The sequence below is a fragment of the Ovis canadensis genome, chromosome 17 (genome assembly GCF_042477335.2).
Source record: "Ovis canadensis isolate MfBH-ARS-UI-01 breed Bighorn chromosome 17, ARS-UI_OviCan_v2, whole genome shotgun sequence".
Classification (NCBI taxonomy): domain Eukaryota; kingdom Metazoa; phylum Chordata; class Mammalia; order Artiodactyla; family Bovidae; genus Ovis; species Ovis canadensis.
In genome coordinates, this window is record NC_091261.1 from 13405433 (window position 1) to 13430213 (window position 24781).

General features: G+C 44.3%; 1 protein-coding gene across 1 annotated transcript in view; it reads left to right on the forward strand.

Annotated features, from left to right (window-relative positions):
- The first annotated feature begins 385 nt into the window (after window positions 1-385).
- Window positions 386-24781, forward strand: part of DCHS2 (dachsous cadherin-related 2) — a 348116-nt gene continuing 323720 nt past the window's right edge. The window contains exon 1 of the mRNA XM_069558324.1: window positions 386-2416. Within this exon, the coding sequence (XP_069414425.1) occupies window positions 422-2416 (1995 nt within the window). The 5' untranslated portion in view covers window positions 386-421. The remainder of the gene's footprint in view (window positions 2417-24781) is intronic.

Sequence of the window (24781 nt, forward strand, 5' to 3'; positions counted from 1 at the left end):
CCGACCCCCAGCTTCTCCGTGTGTGCGGGCTTTAAATAATTTCATCTTTTTTGGCAAAGGAAATAATGCACCTGACTTTACCAGGGGGAAACAACCAGCCGAGCCGAACAAGGAACAGATGTCAAAGGAATAAAAGGAGAGAGAAAAGAGATGAGACTCGTGTAAAGCGATCCAGGGGCTCAAAAGGTGGCTGACAGCGGCGGAAGCGGCTCGAGCTCTCCCGGCCTGTCTGCGCGAGCTGCGGGAGGACGTCTCCACCAGTTGCAGATGTAACCACGGGAACTCCTGCGTCTGTCGGTTTGTTTGCCAAACAAAGTCTTTTCTTCTTTGGCTCAGACACCGAAGAGGCTCCTGGATTTTTCTGCCACTCCGCCACAAGCTAGCAGTTACCCGGGAGCCTTCCCAAGGAGCTGGCGGAGACATGAGCCCTTCAGGGCGGAGGATGGGTGAAGGGCGTCCAGCCTGGAAGCGCCTCTTGCTCGAGTCGCCCCGCAGGCGGCAGGGCGGCGGCGCCGGGGCGCAGCGTTTCCTGCTCGGGCTCTGCGTGCACGCGTGGCTGTGGGGGGCCTCGGGCTCGTCTGCCCAGTTGTTCAACCTCAGCCTTTCCGTGGACGAGGGCCTTCCTCCAGACACTCTGGTCGGCGACATCCGCGCGGGGCTGCCGGCCACGCAGCAGCAGCAGGAGGGGGGCGGCTTCTTTCTGTCTGAGGATTCCGATGACTCTCCGCTGCTGGACGACTTCCAAGTGCACCCGGACACAGGCATTATCCGCACCGCTCGGCGCCTGGACCGCGAGCGGCGCGACCACTACAGCTTCGTGGCCGCCACGCTGCTGGGCGCGGTGGTGCAGGTGGAAATCCAAGTCAACGACGTGAATGACCACTCGCCCCGCTTTCCTCTGGACTTCCTGCAACTCAACGTCTCCGAGCTCAGCCCACCAGGTACCGCCTTCCGCCTGCCAGGCGCCCGAGACCCAGACGCTGGGCTTTTCAGCATACAGGGCTACACCTTGGTGCAACCGTCCAACCTGTTTGAGGACCCCGCAGGACCTTTCTTCCAGTTGCGCTACGGGGCCCCGGGGTCGCCACCGTCCTCGTCGCCCCTCGAGCCCCTAGACGTGGTGCTGCTTCGGCGCTTGGACCGAGAGGCGGTGGCGGCGCACGAGCTGCAGATCGAGGCTTGGGACGGGGGTCGCCCGCGGCGCACCGGCCGCCTGCGAGTGGAAGTGCGCGTGCTGGATGAGAACGACAATCCTCCGGTCTTTGAGGAGAGCGAGTACCGCGCCGCGGTTCGCGAGGACGCTCGGCCCGGCACCGAGGTCTGCCGCGTGCGCGCCACCGACCGTGACCTGGGGCCCAACGGCCACGTGCGCTACAGCGTCCGCTCCCGGCAGGCTCCCGGGGCGGGTGGTAGCGGCGGCACGCTGGGCGACGCGGCCTACTTCGTGGTGGAGGAGCTGAGCGGGGTGGTGCGGGTGCACAGGCCGCTGGACCGCGAGGCGCAGGCCTGGCACCAGCTGGTGGTGGAGGCCCGCGACGGAGGCGCCGAGCCCGAGGTCGCCACCGCGCGCGTGTCCATCGCGGTGCTGGACGTGAATGACAACCCGCCCGCCATTCATCTGCTCTTCCTCACCGAAGGAGGCGCCGCGCGCGTCTTGGAGGGCGCTCGAGTCGGCGACTATGTAGCTCGGGTCTCGGTGTCAGACGCGGAAGGCGACCCAGAGAAGGAAGGGGAGGCCGCCGGGGAGCTCAGTGGAGGCCTCGGAGTCGGGAGCGTCTCTCTGACCTTGGAGGGCGGTGAGGGAGCCTTTGTGCTGCGGTCCGGAGGCTCCCCAGGAGTATTTTTCCTTTGCGTCGAGGGGCCCCTAGATAGGGAGAGCCGAGACCTGTATGATTTGCGACTGGTGGCCACAGATGCGGGATCCCCGCCGCTGAGCGCCGAGGAGACGCTGCTGCTCCGGGTTGCTGACCTCAATGATCAGCCACCCCTCTTCAGCCAGGAGCATTACAGGGCCTCGGTGTCCGAAGCCGCGGCTCCCGGCACCACGGTCTTGTGCGTCAGCGCCTCAGACGCAGATGAGCCTGGCACGGACCATGCCAGGCTGCGCTACGCGCTGCTCCCCCTCCCCGCACTCTGCAAGCCAGAGGCTCCGAGGCCCCCCGCTGAGTGCGGACCATCCTTCAGCATTGATCCCGAGAGTGGTGTGATCAGCACCACCCGGAGCCTGGACCGAGAGGCGCAGGAGGCCGTAGAACTGAGAGTGGTGGCCCACGACCTTGGAGAGCCCCCGCTCTCGGCCACCTGCCTGGTGAGCATCACCGTGGAGGACGTGAATGATAACGAGCCCGTTTTCCTGAAGCAGGTGTACAACGCCACGCTTCCAGAGCACGCCCCAGTTGGGCACTGCTTTCTGCAGGTGAGCACATCAGGCCTGCAGATCAAGGGGAGGCCTGGGAAGGGATGGAGAAGCTCCAAGTTCAGAAAGGGTGTGTGTGGGTGTGTGTGGGTGTGGGTGTGTGGGTGTGTGGGTGTGTGTGGGTGTGGTGTGTGATGTGGATAGTTATACTCAAGCTCAGAAAGCAGAGGTCATGGGCTCTGGTTCCTGCTCTGCAGGGAGATGAATGGGTGCCCTACTGGCATCTAGCCCTTCTCCTGGGGCTTGAATTGAATGGTCACTTAAGATCTTTTCTGCTTCACATGATATTTGGATCTTGATTTTGCCTATGGAATTCTGATTTCCCTCTGTCTCGATCTGAGCACCCAAATTGGTTTGGGAGGAGCCACCGATTCTCAGTTTTGCTTCTGAACAGTGTGCAGATGGCAGTGTCGTGTGTATTTGAACACCATCATGTGCACGCTGGGGGCGTAAGGTGGCCCTCACATGTCAGTTTTTCAAATAAGCAAGTGTGTGGCCTTAAACACTGAAACTCTTTTGAGTAATCATTTACAGAGACTTATTGCACATTGTCCTACCTTTTTTTGGGGAAACTTACAAGAACTAGTTGAGGATACCAAGTCATTTTTACCAGTTTTACCAGACCTCCAATGATGTCTTCAAGATTTAGAGGAGGGGCAAGTTTCAATCATCCTTTATAAAATCGGTGATATCCTTTACAAATGGATCTCAGAATGTGTAATATGTACCCTTCTAGCAGTAATTCTTATGGCTTCCAATTTCCTAGTAGTTATCTGATGTGAGATAACAAACTGGATTTCCAAGACTGTTTTATTTACACCAAGATGATCTGAGTGAATAACTTGAGCCTGAGAGCCTAACTAGTGATCAAAGCTGTAAAGTGCCATTTAGCTCTCAGGCTGGGTTGTTTTAAGACCTCTGTAGGTTATTTCTTGGTTCGAGGCTAAAGCCTTATAAGTCATGTCTCAATAACCTTTAGATAATTTAAGATGCCACTATATTTTAAACATGAGTTACCGGACTGGTTTGCTGTCTTTTTTTAATCCTTTGTATCTTAGGTAAGTGGTATAGATAATAATCTCTACCACTTTCTCTGGCATGATTGGCAACTCATTAGTTGCTAGGTAATTAAAAGAAGGCTTGAAAATCAATTAATGCTTGCTGCTGAAAGAGAGAGATCTGTGAATGCCGATGGAAGTTTATTTACATCTCAAGCAGAGTCTGATACGATGAGGGTTGGCTGGTCCTTCTCCATCCAAGGTAGGGCCAGGTCTGGGGATGTCCATCAGTGTCCTGCTGGTCAGAGCCTAGCTATGTGGTGTACCACAAAGGTGGCTGAGAAACAGAGAGGGCCACAAGGCTGCCGGTGGGGACTGATCGGGTCTGCCACAGATGTAAAAAACTGAGGTAATTGGCATGGAGAGGTTGGACTAGATAATTTCTAAGATTTCTTTCATCTGAAAGAGCTTAAAGGTCTTGGTACAAAACAGTACAACTTGACTCTATTTGAAGGAAAATAAGCAGGGTGGATTAATTGTAATTCCTTTGACTAGAACTTTTTAAAATTGTGAGATGACTGTGCCATGAGGTGTGAGTTTATCCCATTATTATGACTTAATATGTGGATATGGATCCATTATGGTGAACTCAACTTGGCTCAAGTGTAAGATTGCATCTTCAATCAAAAAAAAAAAAACCCTTCAGGTTACCAAGTATTGCTGTAGGTATTGATAGTATTAAATGGTGCTGATTAGAGTTGCTAGAAATTCCAACAGTCCAGGCCCTGTAGATTACAGAGGCTTATCTGCAGCGCTCTGGCGGCCTCGCCACAGCAGCTGTGTGAACTTTCTGCACTGCATCAGCTCTCTGGCTGACTCTGTCCCCTCGGCTTCTCACCTGTCCTCTGCTCGCCATCTCTTTGCTCTCGATGTTTCTTTGCACTGCTTTGCAAAAACAAGCCTTCCCAGCTCTCTGGACCTCATGGCCTCTCCTCTCTCCTGGGGCTTTGTTTAATTGCGTCATCTTGGTGCTTACAACCAAACCTTTCTGCTGTCCTCCACAGTTCTCAGATGTCAGAACTGCTCAGCTCCCCTTGGTCAGAATCAAAGGAAAAACACAATGAGAAGCAACAGGAGAAAAAAAAAATTCCTTTCTTGGATTCCCTGTAAGGGAATACCATGTCACCTAATAAAATTAACTCAGAACCTTCATGATGTCTTGGTGGTTAGTCTGGAGCACGAATCCCTGGGCTTTTTCTGCTCTTACTGCCATTTAGGGTCACCAGTGCTGACTGAATCCTTCCATAGTCTCAGACCCAGACAGGAACTTTCCGAAGACTTTAAGTGTGGGTCAGAACAAACAGATTTAATACAGAGGACAAGAACCAGTAGCCTGAGTTGGGTGTCCTCTAGCCTAAAAGGGTTTTCCCAGCTCTGAGGACACTCATCTGGGCTTTCAGTTCCTTGCTCTCCACTGCCCTCCACATGGAGAGCCCCTTCTTGACGACCTGCCCCCCTACCCCATGCCCCCCGGGATCTCCTTTCAGCATGTCTTGATGCTTTCATGCTCACGGCAGGGAGGGATTTCTACTCTGCAATTGTCCTGGTGTTTTCCTTTGGGTTCTAATGCCCAGTACTGAAAGACTCCCTTTTCCTGCAGATGACTGTCGAAGAGACTGACTTCAGCCTCTCTCCCTGGTGGGACTGACACTGTCTGCCCCACACTAAATCCAACAGGAGAGAACTGCATCAACAGCTTTTATCTTGCAACTAGATCTTCAGACAGTGTAACTTCAGCCTTCATACCTGAATCACATGAGTGCCATAGCAAGATTATTCTTTTGTCCTTCCTCAAGTATTAGCATTGTATTCATTGACTAATTCATTTTCTTAATCAAACTACAGCATTCACTGAATAAGCAACATTCCATGAGCAGTATTTCTTGGGTGCCTATTCCAAGAATCGGTCTTGGTGCTGGAGAGGCAGCAGTGAGTATAATGGGTGGGTTCTCAGTACCAGCCAAGTGTAGAGTCCTAATTCCTTCATATCCCATCTCCTTTCTTCCTCCAAGTGAAGGCATATGCCCCACCCCTTTGCCCAGGTTCTGATCTCCCCTACCACTGTGCTAAATTCTGCCACTCCAAAAGCAGCTGTGTTCTTTACTTTCTATCCAGTGGGCTTGCTTAGTTTAACCTGTCTCATTCTCTAAAGCTGCCCACTTCCTCTTTCTTGACTGTGTCTTCTTTACCACCTCCTGTCTCATTTGCATCCTCCAGGTCTCGCTCTTGTCAATTCTGTTTTTCCTCTTATGTCCCCTACTCAGTGTGATAGAGGCATGCCCAAAGCTTTCTTCTTCCTCTCCCTTGCCTCTTTTTTTTTTTTTTTTCACATTTTCTACTTAAACATTCCCAGAACTGCAACTTTTTTTTTTTTTTTAGCATCTCTAGCGTTAACCTCCTTTATTAACAGTAGCTCAGATGGTAAAGAATCTGCCTGCAATGCAGGAGACCCCAGTTCAAGCCAGTCCCTGGGTTGGGAAGATCTATGGGAGAAGGGAATGGCAACCCACTCCAGTATTCTTGCCTGGAGAATTCCATGGACAGACCATGGGTTCCCAAAGAGACACGACTGAGCAACACACACACATACCCCATTTTTAAAAATCTCTTTTGTATCTCTCTCTGCCTGGATGTATTTTAGACTTTTCAAAATCTACCACTTCACAAACCAAGGTCATTTTCCTTCGACTCTTTCTGTCTCACTCCCCCCACCCCTGTCTTCATTAATCAGCTCCTTTTAAACACTGTCTATATTTTGTAATGGATCCTTTCTCTGGTTGTGTTTATGCATTTGGTATGTGTGTGGGGTATGTGTTTTGCTGTTTGTTGGAGTGGCTGTGGTTTTCATTGTTGAGAATTATAAGGGTGAAGAACAAGATCAGGTCTCATATAATTGACTAATTAATTGACTAGGTGAAAAGTAGATTACACAGCGGGGCATGGGAGGCAGCACAGGCTGTGCCCATGTGTTTGACTTTGGGCTGACTCTGAGGAGCCTGACTCTGAGAGGTGCCCAGTCATTAAATACAATATCTGCCATCTGGGAAGATGTGGGAGATGGGAAGGCCTGATGCCAACTCTGCTCTATGGGCTGAGGGGGCTAACCTCTATCTTGTTTCTGATTCATTATATCTTTGGGGGTTTCTTCCCCTTTATCAATCCCTATGGCAACCCACTCCAGTACTCTTGCCTGGAAAATCCCATGGAGAGAGGAGTGTAGTAGGCTACAGTCCACGGGGTCGCAAAGAGTCAGACACGACTGAGCAACTTCACTCTCAGCCTTTAGTAAATTCTTTCCAAAGATGTTGGTTTTGTCTCAGCTGTACTGTGGAGGTAAAAGTGGAGAGCATAAAACACTGCTGGGGGTGCAATGATTTAAGGGAAGGGTTATTCATTAGCTTTAGTCAGAGGGTCCAGGGCTTACAGCCCCTCTCCTGAAGCCTGGGTGGTGATGATGGCAAGGGACACTGAGGTAGGTGGTTCTTAGGAACAGTGTGAGGTCTTCTTTCAAGAGGCTGCCCTAGTGCCAGTCTGGGATTAAGATACTCTATAAAGGAAGATGTTTCCTCTCACCTTTGATTTCTCCCCAAATCTGACCACACTAGCTGCCAAGGGCTGCAGTGTTTCTTACTGTGGTCCTTTCACTTATACCCATTGTCACCACCCGAGTTCTGTCCACATCATTCCCTGTCTTCCCTTGCCTGTCCTTTTCACTGGAGAGATTTTAGGTGTATCTCAAATGCCACTTCCTTCCTCTAAACATTTCCTTGTTCTGACCAGCTCTTGTCTTGATGTTCCTTATGGTACTGCAGTTGTTTACCTGTGTTAGATGATGGATCGCGATTACCTTGTGCAGTTGCAATTTAATGGCATTTGAGTCCCTGTAATTCCTAGTGTCCTCAATCACATATACTAGAAGGTCAATACTTCTGTTAAATTGTATTGAAGACCATAAAAAAAAGAATTACTAGCCAGGGTTCCAGCTAGTCAAGGTTTTTACTTTCTTGATATTTTATTTGCGTGTCTGTTAACTTTATTGTAAAGTTAATTTCCTGCATATATTATCGATCTTTGGAATTTTATGGTCTGAATTGCCTTGTTTATCCCTCACCTTAATACAGACATACTCTTACTGCTTATCTTACATAGAAGTTTATGTACGTACGTCCTGTGTGCCAGCTTTGATGGTCATAGAATTTATTACTGTGTAAAACTATCTTATTCCTGCTCTTGTGAATGGACCTGGCCTATCTGTGCACATGCGCTGAAAGCGTATGAGATTTCCCCAGTGGTCATTTGCGCCCATCTCCAGGATGTGTCTGGATTGCCTGCAAGCTGCCATCTACTCTGATCATCTCTCTTCTGCTGGCCTTACGTTACAGTTCCTGCGTGTGCTGTGTGTGCCTCGGCTTTGCTTTGATAGCCTGATTTATTATTTTATTGTTTATTTATGCCTGTGCTGGGTCTTGATTGCTGCACACCGGCTTCCTCTAGTTGTGGTGAGCAAGGACTCCTCTCTGGCTGTGGTGGGCTTCTCATTGTGGTGGCTTCCCTAGTTGTGGAGCATGGGCTCCAGGCATGTGGGCTTCAGCAGTTGCAGTACGAGGGTTTAGTTGCTCCATGACATGGGGAATCTTCCCAGAACAGGGATCAAAACCGTGTACGCTGATTGGCAGGCAAACTCTTAGCCCCTGGACTGCCAGGGAAGTTCTCGATGATCTGTTTTAGGTGCTGGAGATTGGCTCTAGATTTCTCTGCAACTTCATTTTGGTACCCTTCCTCTCCTTGTCCCCATCAAGCTGCTGCACAAGATCAGTAAGCTGGCTTCACTTCCTTTCCTCTTTTCCTGCTTGAGAAAGATGATCATATAATTTGTTTGGGATGAGGAATGAAGCAGGGCAAAGACTAATAGAGTTTTGCCAAGAAAATGCACTGGTCATAGCAAACACCCTCTTGCAACAACACAAGAGAAGACTCTACACATGGACATCACCAGATGGTCAACATCGAAATCAGATTGATTATATTCTTTGCAGCCAAAGATGGAGAAGCTCCATACAGTCAAAAAAACAAGACTAGGAGCTGACTGTGGCTCAGATCATGAACTCCTTATTACCAAATTCAGACTCGAAGAAAGTAGGGAAAACCGCTAGACCATTCAGGTATGACCTAAATCAAATCCCTTATGATTATACAGTGGAAGTGAGAAATAGATATAAGGGCCTAGATTGGATAGATAGAGTGCCTGATGAACTATGAAATGAGGTCGTGACATTATACAGGAGACAGGGATCAAGACCATCCCCATGGAAAAGAAATGCAAAAAAGCAAAATGGCTGTCTGAGGAGACCTTACAAATAGCTGTGAAAAGAAGAGAAGCAGAAAAGCAAGGGAGAAAAGGAAAGATATAAGCATCTGAATGCAAAGTTCCAAAGAACAGCAAGAAGAGATAAGAAAGCCTTCCTTGGCAATCAATGCAAAGAAATAGAGGAAAACAACAGAATGGCAAAGACTAGAGATCTCTTCAAGAAAATTAGAGATACCAAGGGAACATTTCATGCAAAGATGGGCTCGATAAAGGACAGAAATGGTCTGGACCTAACAGAAGCAGAAGATATTAAGAAGAGGTGGCAAGAATACACAGAAGAACTGTACAAAAAAGATCTTCATGACCCAGATAATCATGATGATGTGACCACTAATCTAGAGCCAGACATCTTGGAATGCGAAGTCAAGTGGGCCTTAGAAAGCATCACTACAAACAATGCTAGTGGAGGTGATGGAATTCCAGTGGAGCTGTTTCAAATCCTGAAAGATGATGCTGTGAAAGTGCTGCACTCAATATGCAGCACTGAATTTGGAAAATTCAGCAGTGGCCACAGGACTGGAAAAGGTCAGTTTTCATTCCAATCCCAAAGAAAGGCAATGCCAAAGAATGCTCAAACTACCGCACAATTGCACTCATCTCACATGCTAGCAAAGTAATGCTCAAAATTCTCCAAGCCAGGCTTCAACAATACATGAACTGTGAACTTCCTGATGTTCAAGCTGATTTTAGAAAAGGCAGAGGAACCAGAGATCAAATTGCCAACATCTGCTGGATCATGGAAAAAGCAAGAGAGTTCCAGAAAAACATCTATTTCTGCTTTATTGACTATGCCAAAGCCTTTGACTGTGTGGATCACAAGAAACTCTGGAAAATTCTGAGGGAGATGGGAATACCAGACCACCTAACCTGCCTCTTGAGAAATCTGTATGCAGGTCAGGAAGCAACAGTTAGAACTGGACATGGAACAACAGACTGGTTCCAAATAGGAAAAGGAGTACGTCAAGGCTGTATATTGTCACCCTGCTTATTTAACTTATATGCAGAGTACATCATGAGAAACGCTGGACTGGAAAAATCACAAGCTGGAATCAAGATTTCCAGGAGAAATACCAATAACCTCAGATATGCAGATGACACCACCCTTATGGCAGAAAGTGAAGAGGAGCTAAAAAGCCTCTTGATGAAAATGAAAGAGGAGAGTGAAAAAGTTGGCTCAAAGCTCAACATTCAGAAAATGAAGATCATGGCATCCGGTCCCATCCCTTCATGGGAAATAGATGGAGAAACAGTAGAAACAGTGTCAGACTTTATTTTTTTGGGCTCTAAAATCACTGCAGATGGTGACTGCAGCCATGAAATTAAAAGACGCTTACTCCTTGGAAGAAAAATTATGACCAACCTAGATAGTATATTCAAAAGCAGACATTACTTTGCTGACTAAGGTCCGTCTAGTTAAGGCTATGGTTTGTCCTGTGGGCATGTATGGATGTGAGAGTTGGACTGTGAAGAAGGCTGAGCACCAAAGAATTGATGCTTTTGAACTGTGGTGTTGGAGAAGACTCTTGAGAGTCCCTTAGACTGCAAGGAGATCCATCCAGTCCATTCTGAAGGCGATCAGCCCTGGGATTTCTTTGGAAGGAATGATGCTAAAGCCGAAACTCCAGTACTTTGGCCACCTCATGCGAAGAGGTGACTCATTGGAAAAGACTCTGATGCTGGGAGGGATTGGGGTCAGGAGGAGAAGGGGATGACTGAGGATGAGATGGCTGGATGGCATCATGGACTCGATGGACGTGAGTCTGAGTGAACTCCGGGAGTTGGTGATGAACAGGGAGGCCTGGCGTGCTGCGATTCATGGGGTTGCAAAGAGTCGGACACGACTGAGTGACTGAACTGAACTGATGTCATGGGAGGGGTATATCCTGGAATCTGTGGGATGCATCTCTACCTACACTCAACATATAACTTGCCAGCACTTTGTCTCGTTCTTGATTCTAGAACTAGAGAAAGATGACTAATGTTACACTGTCAAAAGTTCTTAGCTTTGAAGACTAAATTTAGGCTTGGTGCAGTGGTGAAAGATACAGCTAGACTGTGCGGTCAGTGCGCCTGGATTGAACCTCAGTGTCACTTACTGTCCATGTGACCTTGGGCACTGCACCTCTTGTTCTCATCTGGGAAATACGGATAATAACGGCTTCAGCTTGATAGAGTTTTTTGTGTGTAATGAATTAGTATTTATATGCTTAACATAGTGCTTTATTCACATTAGGTGCTGGATATGTGTTATTTATGATTATATGCTAGTAAAGAAGACTTATAGAAATAAAAAAGACAACTATTTTGCTGGATATAGTGGATGCTGAAGGCTAATTAAAAATCACATTTCAAATAAAATTCTCTCACATGAAAAGATGTAAAAAGTAGCAGAAAAGATTTCAAATTTTCAAGTTTCAGTCAGATGTATGTGTCTTATACTGAAGGGAGAAATCTGTTTTGCTTACGTTGGAAGCTTGCGCCATCCCCTTACGGGTTTCTAGAATCCCACCTGTCCTAAAGGAAGGTTCCGATGACCTTTCAATAGCTATTCTTCTCCCTCATCCTTTCCGCAGAAACGCCACTGTGAAAGTTTCAGAAAGACTAGGCAATGTGATGACAGTGGCGGCAAAGACTTCTGTGTGAAGGGTCCTCAGGGGTTCACCCCAGGTGTACCAAGTACCACCCTTAACTCAGGGTCGTCGCCTGACCCCGCTCAGCTGTGCAGAGCATGATTCTGATCTACAGAGTAATGATATCTTTTTTGTATCGAGTTGTAATTAACATACCATATGATATTATTTTGAGGTGTTCAGCATAACAATTCAATATTTTTATACATTACAAAATGATCACCACAATAAATCCAGTTACGATCCATCATCATACAGAGTTGTTACAATATTATCAACTATATTTCCTGTGTGTACATTATATCCCTGAGACTTATTTATTTTATAACAAGAAGCTTTTACCTGTTAGTCGCCTTTACCTATTTCACAAATCCCCCCACCTCATTCCCCTTTGGCAACTACCCGTTTGTTCTCTGGACTTACAAGTCTGTTCCTGTTTCACTTTGGTTTTTGGATTATACGTACAAGTGAAATCACATCGTATTTGTCTTTCTCTACCATATTTAATTTAGCATAATACCCTCTGGGTCCATCCATGTTGCCACAAATGGCAAGATTGCATTCTTTCTATGGCAGAGCAATATTCCAGTATATGTATATACACAGTGTATATATATGTATGTATGTATGCTACATATTTTGTATCCATCTGTTGTTGGACCCCTACTTTGTTTCCGTAGCTCAGCTATTGTAAATAGTTTTGCAGTGAACAAAGAAGAACATGTTTCTTTTTGAATTAATGTTTTCATTTTCTTTGGATGACTAACCAGAAGTGGAACTACTAGATCACATTGCCATTGTTCAGTCGTTTAGTTGTGTCTGATTCTTTGGAACCCCATGGACTACAACATGCCAGGCTGCCCTGTCTTTCGCTGACTCCTGGGGTTTGCTCAAACTCATGCCAGTTGAGTCAGTGCTGCCATCCAACAGTCTTATTCTCTGTCGCCCCCTTCTTCTCCTGCCCTCAATCATTCCCAGCATTAGGGTCTTTTCAAATGAGTCAGCTCTTCAAATTGGGTGACCAAAGTATTAGAGCTTCAGCATTAGTCCTTCCAATGAATATTCAGCACTGATTTCCTTTAGGATTGACTGGTTTGATTGCCATGCTGTCCAAGGGACTCTCAAGAGTCTTCTCCAACACTACAGTTCGAAAACATCAGCCCTTTGGCACTCAGTATTCTTTATGGTCCAAGTCTTACATGGCTACTGGAAAAGCCATAGATCTGGTTATATGGACCTTTGTCAGTAAAGTAATGTCTCTGATTTTTTTTTTATTAAAGAATTTTTTAAATTTTGCTATAATGTACATATATTTTAAGTATTTTTACTTTAGAGAAAAATCTTCAATAGAACTATTTGTGATCTACTGTACAATAAAATAAATTTTGGCTGACATGTATATGTTTCAAAATATCATCTAAAATTACCTAATTCCAATGACCTTTATTTTTTTTAATTTTATTTTTACTTTATTTTGCTTTACAATACTGTATTGGTTTTGCCATACATTGACATGAATCAGCCACGGGTGTGCATGAGTTCCCAATCCTGAACCCCCCTCCCACATCCCACCCCATATCGTCTCTCTGGATCATCCCCGTGCACCAGCCCCAAACATCTGCTTTTTAATACACTGTCTAGGTTTGTCATGGCTTTTCCTCTAAGGAGTTCAGTTCAGCTCAGTCTCTCAGTTGTGTCTGACTCTTTGCGACCCCATGGACCACAGCAGGCCAGGCTTCCCTGTTCATTACCAACTGCCGGAGTTTACTCAAACTCATGTCCATTGAGTCAGTGATGCCATCCAAACATTTCATCCTTTGCATCCCCTTCTCCCACCTTTAATCTCTCCCAGCATCAGGGTCTTTTCCAATGAGTCTGCTCTTCGCATCAGGTGGCCAAAGTATTGGAGTTTCAGCTTCAGCATCAGTCCTTGCAATGAATATTCAGGACTGATTTCCTTGAGGATTGACTGGTTGGACATCCTTGTAGACCAAGGGACTCTCAAGAGTCTTCTCCAACACCACAGTTCAAAAGCATCAATTCTTCGGCACTCAGTTTTCTTTATGGTCCAACTCTCACAGCCATACATGACCACTGGAAAAACCATACTTTTGACAATATGGAGCTTTGTTGGCAAAGTAGTGTCTCTGCTTTTTAATATGCTGTCTAGGTCAGTCATAGCTTTTCTTCCACGGAAAAAGCATCTTTTAATTTCATGGCTGCAGTCACCATCTGCAGTGATTTTCAGTTCAGTTCATTTCAGTCGCTCAGTCGTGTCTGACTCTTTGCGACCCCATGAATCGCAGCACACCAGGCCTCCCTGTCTATCACCAACTCCCAGAGTTCTCTCAGACTCATGTCCATCGAGTCAGTGATGCCATCCAGCCATCTCATCCTCTGTCATCCCCTTCTACTCCTGCCCTCAATCCATCCCAGCATCAGAATCTTTTCCAGTGAGTCAACTCTTCGCATGAGGTGGCCAAAGTACTGGAGTTTCAGCTTCAGCATCATTCCCTCCAAAGAATTCCCAGGGCTGATCTCCTTCAGAATGGACTGGTTGGATCTCTTTGCAGTCTAAGGGACTCTCAAGAGTCTTCTCCAACACCACACTTCAAAAGCATCAGTTCTTCAGTGCTCAGCTTTCTTTATAGTCCAACTCTCACATCCATACATGACCACTGGAAAAACCATAGCCTTGACTAGACGGACCTTTGTTGGCAAGGTAATGTCTCTGCTTTTGAATATGCTATCTAGGTTGGTCATAACTTTTCTTCCAAGGAGTAAGGGTCTTTTAATTTCATGGGTGCAATCACCATCTGCAGTGATTTTGGAGCCCAGAAAAATAAAGTCTGACACTGTTTCCACTGTTTCCCCATCTATTTGCCATGAAGTGATGGGATCAGATGTCATGATCTTCCTTTTCTGAATCTTGAGCTTTAAGCCAACATTTTCACTCTCCTCTTTCACTTTCATCAAGAGGCTATTTAGTTCCTCTTCACTTTCTGCCATAAGGGTGGTGTCATCTGCATATCTGAGGTTATTGATATTTCTCCTGGCAGTCTTGATTCCAGCTTGTGATTCTTCCAGCCCAGCGTTTCTCATGATGTACTCTGCATATAAGATAAATAAGCAGGGTGACAATATACAGCCTTGACGTACCCCTTTTCCTATTTGGAACCAGTCTGTTGTTCCATGTCCAGTTCTAATTGTTGCTTCCTGACCTGCATACAGATTTCTCAAGAGGCAGGTCAGGTGGTCTGGTATTCCCATCTCTTTCAGAATTTTCCACAGTGTATTGTGATCCACACAGTCAAAGGCTTTGGCAGTGATTTTGGGGCCCTCCAAAATAAAGTCTGCCACTTTCCATTGTTTCCCCGTCTATTTGCCATGGAGTGATGGGACCGGATGCCATGACCTTACTTTCCGGAATATTGAGTTTTAAACCAACTTTTTCACTCTCCTCTTTTACTTTCTTCAGGAAGATCTTTAGTTCTTCTTCGCTTTCTGCCAGAATTATGGTGTCATTGGTGTATCAGAGGTTACTGATATTTCTCCCAGCAATCTTGATTCCAGCTTGTGCTTCATCCAGCCTGGCATTTCACATGATGTCTTCTGCATATAAGTTCAATAAGCAGGATGACAATATACAGCCTTGACGTACTCCTTTCCTGATTTGGAACCAGTCTGTTTTTCCATATCTAGTACTAACAGTTGCTTCTTGACCTGCATACGGATTTCTCAGGAGGCAGGTCTGGTGGTCTGGTATTCCCATCTCTAAGAATTTTTCTGTTTGTTGTGATCCACACAGTCAAATGCTTTGATGTAGTTAATAAAGCAGAAGTAGATGTTTTTCTAGCACTCTCTCACTTTTTCAGTGATCCAACGGATGTTGGCATTTTGATCTCTGGTTCTTCTGCCTTTTCTAAAACCAGCTTGAACATATGGAAGTTCATATTTCATGTATTGTTGAAGCCTGGCTTGGAGAATTTTGAGCATTACTTTGCTAGAGTGTGAGATGAATGCAATTGTGCAGTCGTTCGAACATTCTTTGGCATTGCCTTTCTTTGAGATTGGAATGAAAACTGACCTTTCCCAGTCCTTGTGGCCACTGCTGAGTTTTCAGGATTTGCTGGCATTTTGAGTGCAGCACTTTCACAGCATCATCTTTTAGAATTTGAAATAGCTTGATAGGAATTCTATCACCTCCACTAATTTTGTTCATAGTGATGCTCTCTAAGGCCCACTTGACTTTGCACTTCAGGATGTCTGGCTCTAGGTGAGTGGTCACACCATCATGGTTATCTGGGTCATCAGGATCTTTTTTTTTTTGTACAGTTCTTCTGTGTATTCTTGCTACCTCTCCTTTATATCTTCTGCTACTGTTAGGTCTGTAACATTTCTGTCCTTTATTGAGCCCATATTTGCATGAAATGTTCCCTTGCTATCTCTGACTTTCTTGAAGACATCTCTAGTTTTTCCCATTTTCTTCTTTTCCTTTCTTTGTTTGCATTGATCACTTAGGAAGACTCTCTCATCTCTCTAGGTTATTCTTTGGAACTCTGCATTCAGATGGATATATCTTTCCTTTTCTCCTTTGACTTTAGTTTCTCTTCTTTTCTCAGCTATTTGTAAGGCCTCCTCATTTTGCCTTTTTGTGTTTCTCTTGGGGATGGTTTTGATATCTGCCTCCTGTACAGTGTTATGAACCTCTATCCATCATTTTGCAGGAATGCTGTCTGTCAGATCTAATCCTTTGAATCTATTTGTCACTTCCACTATGTAACTGTAAGGCATTTGATTTACCCCATACCTGAATGGTATAGTGGCTTTCCCTACTTTCTTCAATTAAATATGAATTTTGAAATAAGGAGTTCATGATCTGAGCCACAGTCAGCTCCTGGTCTTGTTTTTGTTATCTGTATAGAGCTTGTCTATCTTTGGCTGCAAAAAATATAATCAATCTGATTTTGATATTGACCATTTGGTGATGTCAATACCAAAATCAGAAGAGAAACTAAAGAGCCTCTTGATGAAAGTCACAAAGGAGAGTGAAAAACCTGGCTTAAAACTCAACTGTCATAAAATGAAGATCATGGCATCCAGTCCCATCATTTCATGGCAAAGAAAAAGGGAAACAATGGAAACAGGGGCAGACTTTATTTTGGGGGGCTCCAAAATTACTACGGATGGTGACTGCAGCCATGAAATTAAAAGAGGCTTGCTCCTGGAAGAAAAGCTATGGCCAACCTAGACAGCATATTAAAAAGCAGAGACATTACTTTACAAACTTAGGTCCATCTAGTGAAAGCTATGGTTTTTTGTTAGTCATATATGAATGTGAGAGTTGGACCATAAAGAAAACTGAGTGCTGAAGAATTCATGCTTTTGAACTGTGGTGCTGGAGAACCCTCTTCAGAGTCCCTTGGACTGCAAGGAGAACAAACCAGTCAATCCTAAAGGAAGTAAGTCCTGGATATTCATTGGAAGGACTGATGCTGAAGCTGAAGCTTCAGTACTTTGGCCACCTGATGTGAAGAACTGCCTTGTTGGAAAAGACCCTGATTCTGGGAAAGATTGAAGGCGGGAGGAGAAAGGGCTGACAGAGGATGAGATGGTTGGATGGCATCACTGACTTGATGGACATGATTGTGAGTGGACCCTGGGGGTTGGTGATAGACAGGTAAGCCTGGCATGCTGTAGTCCATGGGGTCTCAAAGAGTCGGATATGACTGAGCAACTGAACTGAACTGATTCGGTGATGTCCATTTGTAGAGTTGTCTCTTTTGTTTTTGGAAGAGAGTATTTGCTATGCCCAGTGTGTTCTTTTGGGAGAACTCTGTTAGCCTTTGCCCTGCTTCATTTTGTACTCCAACGCCAAACTTGGATCAGTTATGATAGGATATTGCATCAAATGGACAAAAATGTCTTAACCTTGATTGTTTAATCTTGCTGTCTTTACCTTTTGACTCTATGGCCTCTGGGCATACTAGTCCTACCCTGTGTATGCAATGGGGCACTGTCTTTCTTTGAAATTCTGTTTTGAATTTCCTTTTATTATAAAAAGCCCATGCATGATGTTAGCTTCATTTCAGGGTTTACCATTTTCCCATAAAAAGACAGATTTCAGATTGCCCCACTGATGAAGTGTGTGGATCTTCTCTAATAGAGAAGATGGAAGAGGTTTACTGCTGCTCATCCTTTTCACGGGTCCTTGATTTGATCAGCAGAAGAGTGATCTAGTGGCTAAAGGCTTGTCCTATAGAGCCAGACAAAACAGGGTTTATATTTCAGCTCTGTAACTGGTCCTGAGCAAGTTCCCAAACCTTTGTAAGCCTCAATTTTCTCATCCATAAAATGGGGATGGTAATAGGAGTGACCTCACAGGGCTATTGAGGAGATTAAATGAGATGATATGTACCCAGGGTAGAGAGTGTTGTCTGCCACATAGTAAACTCCCAGGAAAGTTTATTATGTGTATCTTCACTTCAGCACTCACAAACTGAAAAGCTAAGTGAGAGTGAAAGAAAGGTCAGTGTCCTGTTTTAAAAACCTCTGTGGCTAGTAATGTTAAATGGATAGAAATATGAACCTGTACAGTAAATGGCACTCTAGGAAGGCTCACTGTCTTAAACACTATGTAGACCTTTAGTCCCAGATTTAGTCTGCTTCTTAGCATGTACAGCTACTACAGCCTTCTGAGCCTTGAGGATGCCTTGACCTTCTTGGTTGAAAATAAAGATTAGAGTAGCCTGATCTCTGACATTCTTCCACAGTTCATCTCTGGTCATTTTCACCAGACCTAGGGCACATATGACCCTGGACATGTTTCTGGCCTTCCAAGTGAAACCATTCACCTCAGATTGGAACTTGAACATATGTGCCAGGATTCACACCCAGTCAAAACCCAGTTTGAGACTCAAACCCATGAGACCAGGACTTGCCCAGCCAAAACCCACAGTCTTTCAACTGAGGCCACAAACCTGGTTTTACCACCTGATGAAGTTCTACTTCTTAATGTCTCATGGAAAAGAGAATTCAGTGAGAGACAAAGTGATAGGTAAGAAGTGAATTTATATATAGAGAAACACTCTACAGACTGTGTACCATCTCAAAAGGCAAGAGCAGCCTTGGGAGAAACACACTGCTGAGGCAAGAATGTGGGCCACTGCAGAAGGCAAGAGTGACCTCAAAATGTAGTGTGGTTAGCTTTTATGGGCTGGCTAATTTCACAGGCTCATGAGTGGGAGGATTATTCCAACTGTGTTGAGGAAGGGGCAGAGATTTCCAGGAATTAGGCCATCACCTACCTTTTGGTCTTTGGGGGTTGGTCTTGGAACTGTCAGGGCACCTCTGGGCATGGCATTTAGCTTGCTGATGTGTTACAATGAATGCATACTGAAGACCAGGGTCTAGCTGAAGTTCCCTTGCTTGCCATCTTGGATCCATTTGATTCTAATCAGTTTCTGTTGTGTTCTTGTGCTATGTCATTCTTTCAAAGGCTATGCTGTGCCCCCTTCCCTCCCCACTGCACAAGACCAAGTGTATTTCATAAGAAAGAAGCACCGCCAGGCTTTGTCTTGCTGTATTTGACTCTTCAGATGTAAATTATCCTAGCAAAAGAGGAAAACATTGACATCCTAGGATGTGGCTGACTTGTATATCATTTTCTTATTGCTTATCCTGAGAAATTCTCATTTTCATTCAATAGTGGAAGCTGGGCAAAGGGAAAGAAGAGAGATTTTGAATTTTCCTTTAATTAAAATCAAGGGGAGCAATATCATTAGAGTACTCTTTAACAAACATTTATTGATGCACATTGAGTGGTTCATTCATTCAAGTGAATAATGACAGAAAACAGATACAATGAAAGAAAAAACTGACATCAATTAAAATTTATTTGGCTACCTCCTTTAAGAAAGCTGAACATAACAGATCATTCTGTAGAAGTTCTTTTGCATATCAACATTGGAAACTTAGAGATTAAATTCAGTCATCCCTTGATATTTGGGGAGTATTGGTTCCAGGATCACCCACAGATACAAAAATCTTTGAATGATAAAGTTTCCTCATATAATGTGATGCTGTAGTGTTATATTAAGGTAAATTTTTTTCCAGTTGTATTTGTGTGTATAGTGTATACATTCAATATATTGAGATATTTCATGTAGCCAGTACGTTATTTGGTTATGCTTACTTTTATCACAGCTTTGTTGTGGCAAAGGGGCTTGCATAACTCAGGGTAGCTATGAACTCTGCCATGCAGGGCCACCCAAGACAGATGGGTCATAGTGAAGAGTTCTGGCAAAACATGGTCCACTGGAAGAGGGAATGGCAACCCACTTCAGTATTCTTACGTGGACATGAGCAGCATGAAAAGGCGAAAAGATACGACACTGGAAAGTGAGACCCCCAGATCAGAAGGTGTCCAGTATGGTGCTGAGGAAGCGCAGAGGGGAATTACTAACAGCTCCAGAAAGAATGAAGTGGCTGGGCCAGAGTGGAAACAATGCTCAGTTGTGGATATGTCTGATGGTGAAAGTAAAGTCCAGTGCTGTAAAGAACAATATTCCATAGGAACCTAGACTGTTAGGGTCATGAATCAAGGTAAATTATAGGCAGTCAAGCAGAAGGTGCCAAGAGTGAACATTGACATTCTAGGATTCAGCAAACTGACATGGATGGGAATGGGTGAATTTAATTCAGATAACCATTATATCTACTACTGTGGGCAAGAATCCTTTAAAAGAAATTGAATAGCCATCACAGTCAACAAAAGAGTTCCAAATGCAGTACTTGGGTGCAATCTCAAAAATGACAGAATAATCTTGGTTCATTTCGAGGGCAAACCACTCAATATCGTAGTAATCCAAACACTTTGCCCCAAACACTGATGCTGAAGAAGCTGAAGTTGACTGTTTCTGTGAAGACCTACAAGGCCTCCTAGAACTAACACCAAAAAAAGATGTCCTTTTCATCATAGGGGATTGGAATGCAAAGGTAGACAGTCAAGAGATACCTAGAGTCACATGCAAGTTTGGCCTTGGAGTATAAAATGAAGCATGGCAAGGGCTAACAGAGTTTTGTCAAGAGAACACGATGGGGTCATAGCAAATACCCTTTTCCAACAACCCAAGAGATGACCCTACACATGGACATCACCAGATGGTCAATACCAAAATCAGATCGGTGTTATTCTTTGCAGCCAAAGGTGGAAGAAGCTCTTTGCAGTCAGCAAAAATAAGACCTGAAGGTGACTGTGGCTCACATCATCAGCTCCTTATTGCAAAATTCACACTGTAATTAAAGAAAGTAGGGAAAACCATTCAGATGTGACCTAAATCAAATTCCTTATGATTATACAGTGGAGGTAATGAATAGATTCAAGGGATTAGATCTGGTAGACAGAGTGCCTAAAGAACTACGGATGGAGGTTAGTAACACTGTATAGGAGGCAGAGACCAAAACCAGGCCATAGAAAAAGAAACGCGAGCAGGCAAAGTGGTTGTCCGAGGAGGCTTTACAAATAACTGAGGAAAGAAGAGAAGCAAAAAGCAAGGGAGAAATGGAGAGATATACCTAACTGAATGCAGAGTTCCAGAGAATAACAAGAAAGATAAGAGGGAAAACACTTCAAAGAAGTAGAGGAAAACAGTAGAAAGGGATAGACTAGAGATCTCTTCAAGAAAGTTGGAAATATCAAGGGGACGTTTCATGCAAGACTGGGCACCATAAGGGCAGAAATTTTGTAAGGACCTAACAGAAGCAGGGGAGATTAAGAAGAGGTGTCAAGGATACACTGCACTATACAGAAAAGATCTTAATGGCCAGGATAACCACCATGGTGTGGTCACTCACCTGGAACCAGACATCCTTGAGTGTGAAGTCAAGCAGGCCTTAGGAAGCATTACTAGGAACAAAGCTACTGGAGGTAATGAAAATTCAGTTGTGCTATTTCAAATCCTGAAAGATGATGCTGTGAAAGTGCTGCAATCAATATGACAGCAAATTTGGAAAACCCAGCCGTGGCTAGAGGACTGAAAAAAGTCAATTTTCATTTCAATCTCGCATAAGGGTAGTGCCAAAGAATGTTCAAGCTACCATACAATTGTGCTCATTTCACCTGCTAGAAAGGTACTGGTCAAAATCCTTGAAGCTAGCTTAAACTTGAACCAAGAGCTTCCAGATGTACAAGCTGGATTTAAAAAAGACGGAGGAATCTGAGATCAAATTGCCATCATTTGCTGGATCATAGAGAAAGCAAGAGAATTCCAGAAAAAATCTACTTCTGCTTCATTTTGTATGCTAAAGCCTTTGGCTGTGTGGATCACGCAAACTGTGGGAAATTCTTAAAGAGATGGTAACACCAGGACACCTTACTTGTCTTCTGAAAAGCCAGTATGTAGGTCAAGAAGCAACAGTTAGAACTGGATATGGAACAGCTGACTGGGATGTACATTGTCACCCTGTTTATTTAACTTCTATGCAGAGTACATCATCAGGCTGTATGAATCAAGATTGCCAGGGAAAATAGCAGCTTCAGATGTGGAGGAGGGCACGGCAACCCACTCCAGTATTCTTGTTTAGGAAATCCCATGGACAGAGGAGCCTGGCAGGCTACAGTCCATGGGGTCCTGAAGAGTCAGGACACAACTGAGTGACTAAGCATAGCACAACGCTGCAACCCAGACAACAGATGAGTCAATGGTGGTTCCCTTTATATGGGATTCCCTGATAGTTCAGCTGGGAAAGAATCCGCCTGTAATGCAGGAGACCTTGGTTTGATTCCTGGGTCGGGATGATTCCCTGGAGAAGGGATAGGTTACCCACTGCAGTATTCTTGGGCTTCCCTGGTGCCTCAAATGGTAAAGAATGTGCCTGCAATGCAAGAGACCTGGATTCGATCCCTGGGTTGGGAAGATCCCTTGGAGGAGGGCAAGGCAACCCACTCCAGTATTCTTGCCTGGAGAATCCTCATGGACAGAGGAGCCTGGAAGGCTATAGTTCATGGGGTTGCAAAGAGTCAGACATGACTGAGTGACTAAGCACATTCAGATACGCAGATGATACCATGCTAATGGCAGAAAGTGAAGAGGAACTAAGGAACCTCTTGATGAGGTGAAAGAGAAGAGTGAAAAAGCTGACTTGAAACTCAGCATTAAAAAATCCAAGATCATGGCATCCAGTTCCATCATTTCATGGCAAATACAAGGGAAAAAAGTGGAAACAGTGACAGATTTTATTTTCCTGGGCTCCAAAGCCCCTTCAGACAGTGACTGCAGCCATGAAATTAAAAGATGCTTGCTCCTTGGAAGGAAAGCTATGACAAACTTAGACAGAATATTAAAAAGCAAAGACATCACTTTGCTGACAAAAGTCTGTGTGTTCAAAGCTATGGTTTTTCCAGTAGTCATGTAGGGATGTGAGGGTTGGACCATAAAGAGGGCTGAGTGCCAAAGAATTGATGCTTTTGAATTGTAGTGCTGGGGTAGACTCTCGAGAGTCCCTTGGAGCGCAAGGAGATCAAACCAGTCAATCCGAAAGGAAATCAACCCTGAATATTCATTGGAAGAACTGATGCTGAAGCTCCAGTACTTTGGCCACCTGCTGCAAAGAGCTGATTAATGGAAAAGATCCTGATGCTGGGAAAGATTGAAGGCAAGAGGAGAAGAGGATGGCAGAGGAAGAAATGGTTAGATAGCATCACTGACTTAATGGACATGAATTTGAGCAAATTCTGGGAGGTAGTGTAGGACAGGGAAGCCTGGCATGCTGCAGCCCATGGAGTCGCAAAAAGTTGGACACAGTTCAGTGACTGAACAACAACAACTATAGAAATTTAGCCTATGTTTTCTATTTTAAAGTATGGTGGTAGTTTTTAATTGTTGATTTTGGGGGGGATGGTATTGTTGGTTTGTGTCTGTGTGTGTGTGCACAGGCTTAGTTACTCAGCCAAGTCCAACTCTTTGAGACCACATGGACTGTATCCAGCCAGGCTCCTCTATTCATGGGATTAGCCCAGCAAGAATACTTGAGTGGGTTGTCATTTCCTACTCCAGGTGATCTTCCTGACCCCGGGATGGAACCTGCATCTTCTGAGGCTCCTGCATCTGCAGGCCGTTTCTTTACCACCAAGCCACTCATACTAGATCATCAGACAAGAAAATATTATCCACCTGATGCTTTTGAGGAATTTATTGTGGCAAAAAGTGAGTAGGGCTTATAGTATGGCTGGTGCTCACAAGGTTAGCAGAGAGTAAACAACGAAACAGGACCTGAGGTGATTTCTCATCCTGGTTTGATTCCTGGCTGTTAATTTAAAAACTCAGTTTAATACAAGAGATTGTCATTTACCTTTAAAAGTTCTTTTGCTCATAGTATTCTGAAAGTTCTTTCCTTTTTCATTTATATTAAGTATGTAGACGTAGCCAGTGTTATGGATATATTTTCAAGAGGTTAAATATTATTTCTAGGCTTACCATAAGTAGACTTACTATTTGATTTTCTGCAGTTGTCCAGTTATAAACTTCTCATACTGTATACTTCTTTTGATTTCTACGTTTGGAAACACAGAGGAAGTTATTATTTACACAGAGGTTGACTTGTCTAGTTTTTAAGAATGTCTGTTATAAAAGAACCCAGTGTTGAGGTAAGGACCCATCTAAGCTTATGCACTGTTTACTTGCCTTTGAAGTTTGTGTTATTTTAAGTACTGATCTGTTAAAAACAATACAAAGGCTGTTCTGTTACATTATGAATAAACAAGAGCATGGTATTTCAGTGTTGGCAGATCCTTGATTTCCTGGACTCATCTTACAAAAACTTTTATGTGGTGTTTTCCTGTGTAGAGTCTAATTGTCATGCTTATGTCTGTCTGTCAGTGTGGAGCATCAAGAGGAGAGGTGACAGGAAGGGCAATTTATTAAGTTTGATACTTACCAACTAATGTACTCTAGGTACTTTGCTTACTTACATTAAAATATAATTCTATGTGTATTACAGTATACTTCTAATATCACAAAATCTTTGAATCTTAGTATAGAGGGATGGTAGGGGGAGGGAGGAGGGAGGGGGGTTCAGGATGGGGAACATGTGTATACCTGTGGCGGATTCATGTTGATGTATGGCAAAACCAATACAATATTGTAAAGTAATTAACCTCCAATCAAAATATATAAATTTGTATATAAAAAATTAAAAAATAAAGATAATTTTTTTAACATGGTAGTACTCTTTTTTGCCATGTATGCTGAGAAGTACAATTGTGCTCTTTTCTAAATTCATAACATCTTACTGAAGTAGGTAAGAAGCC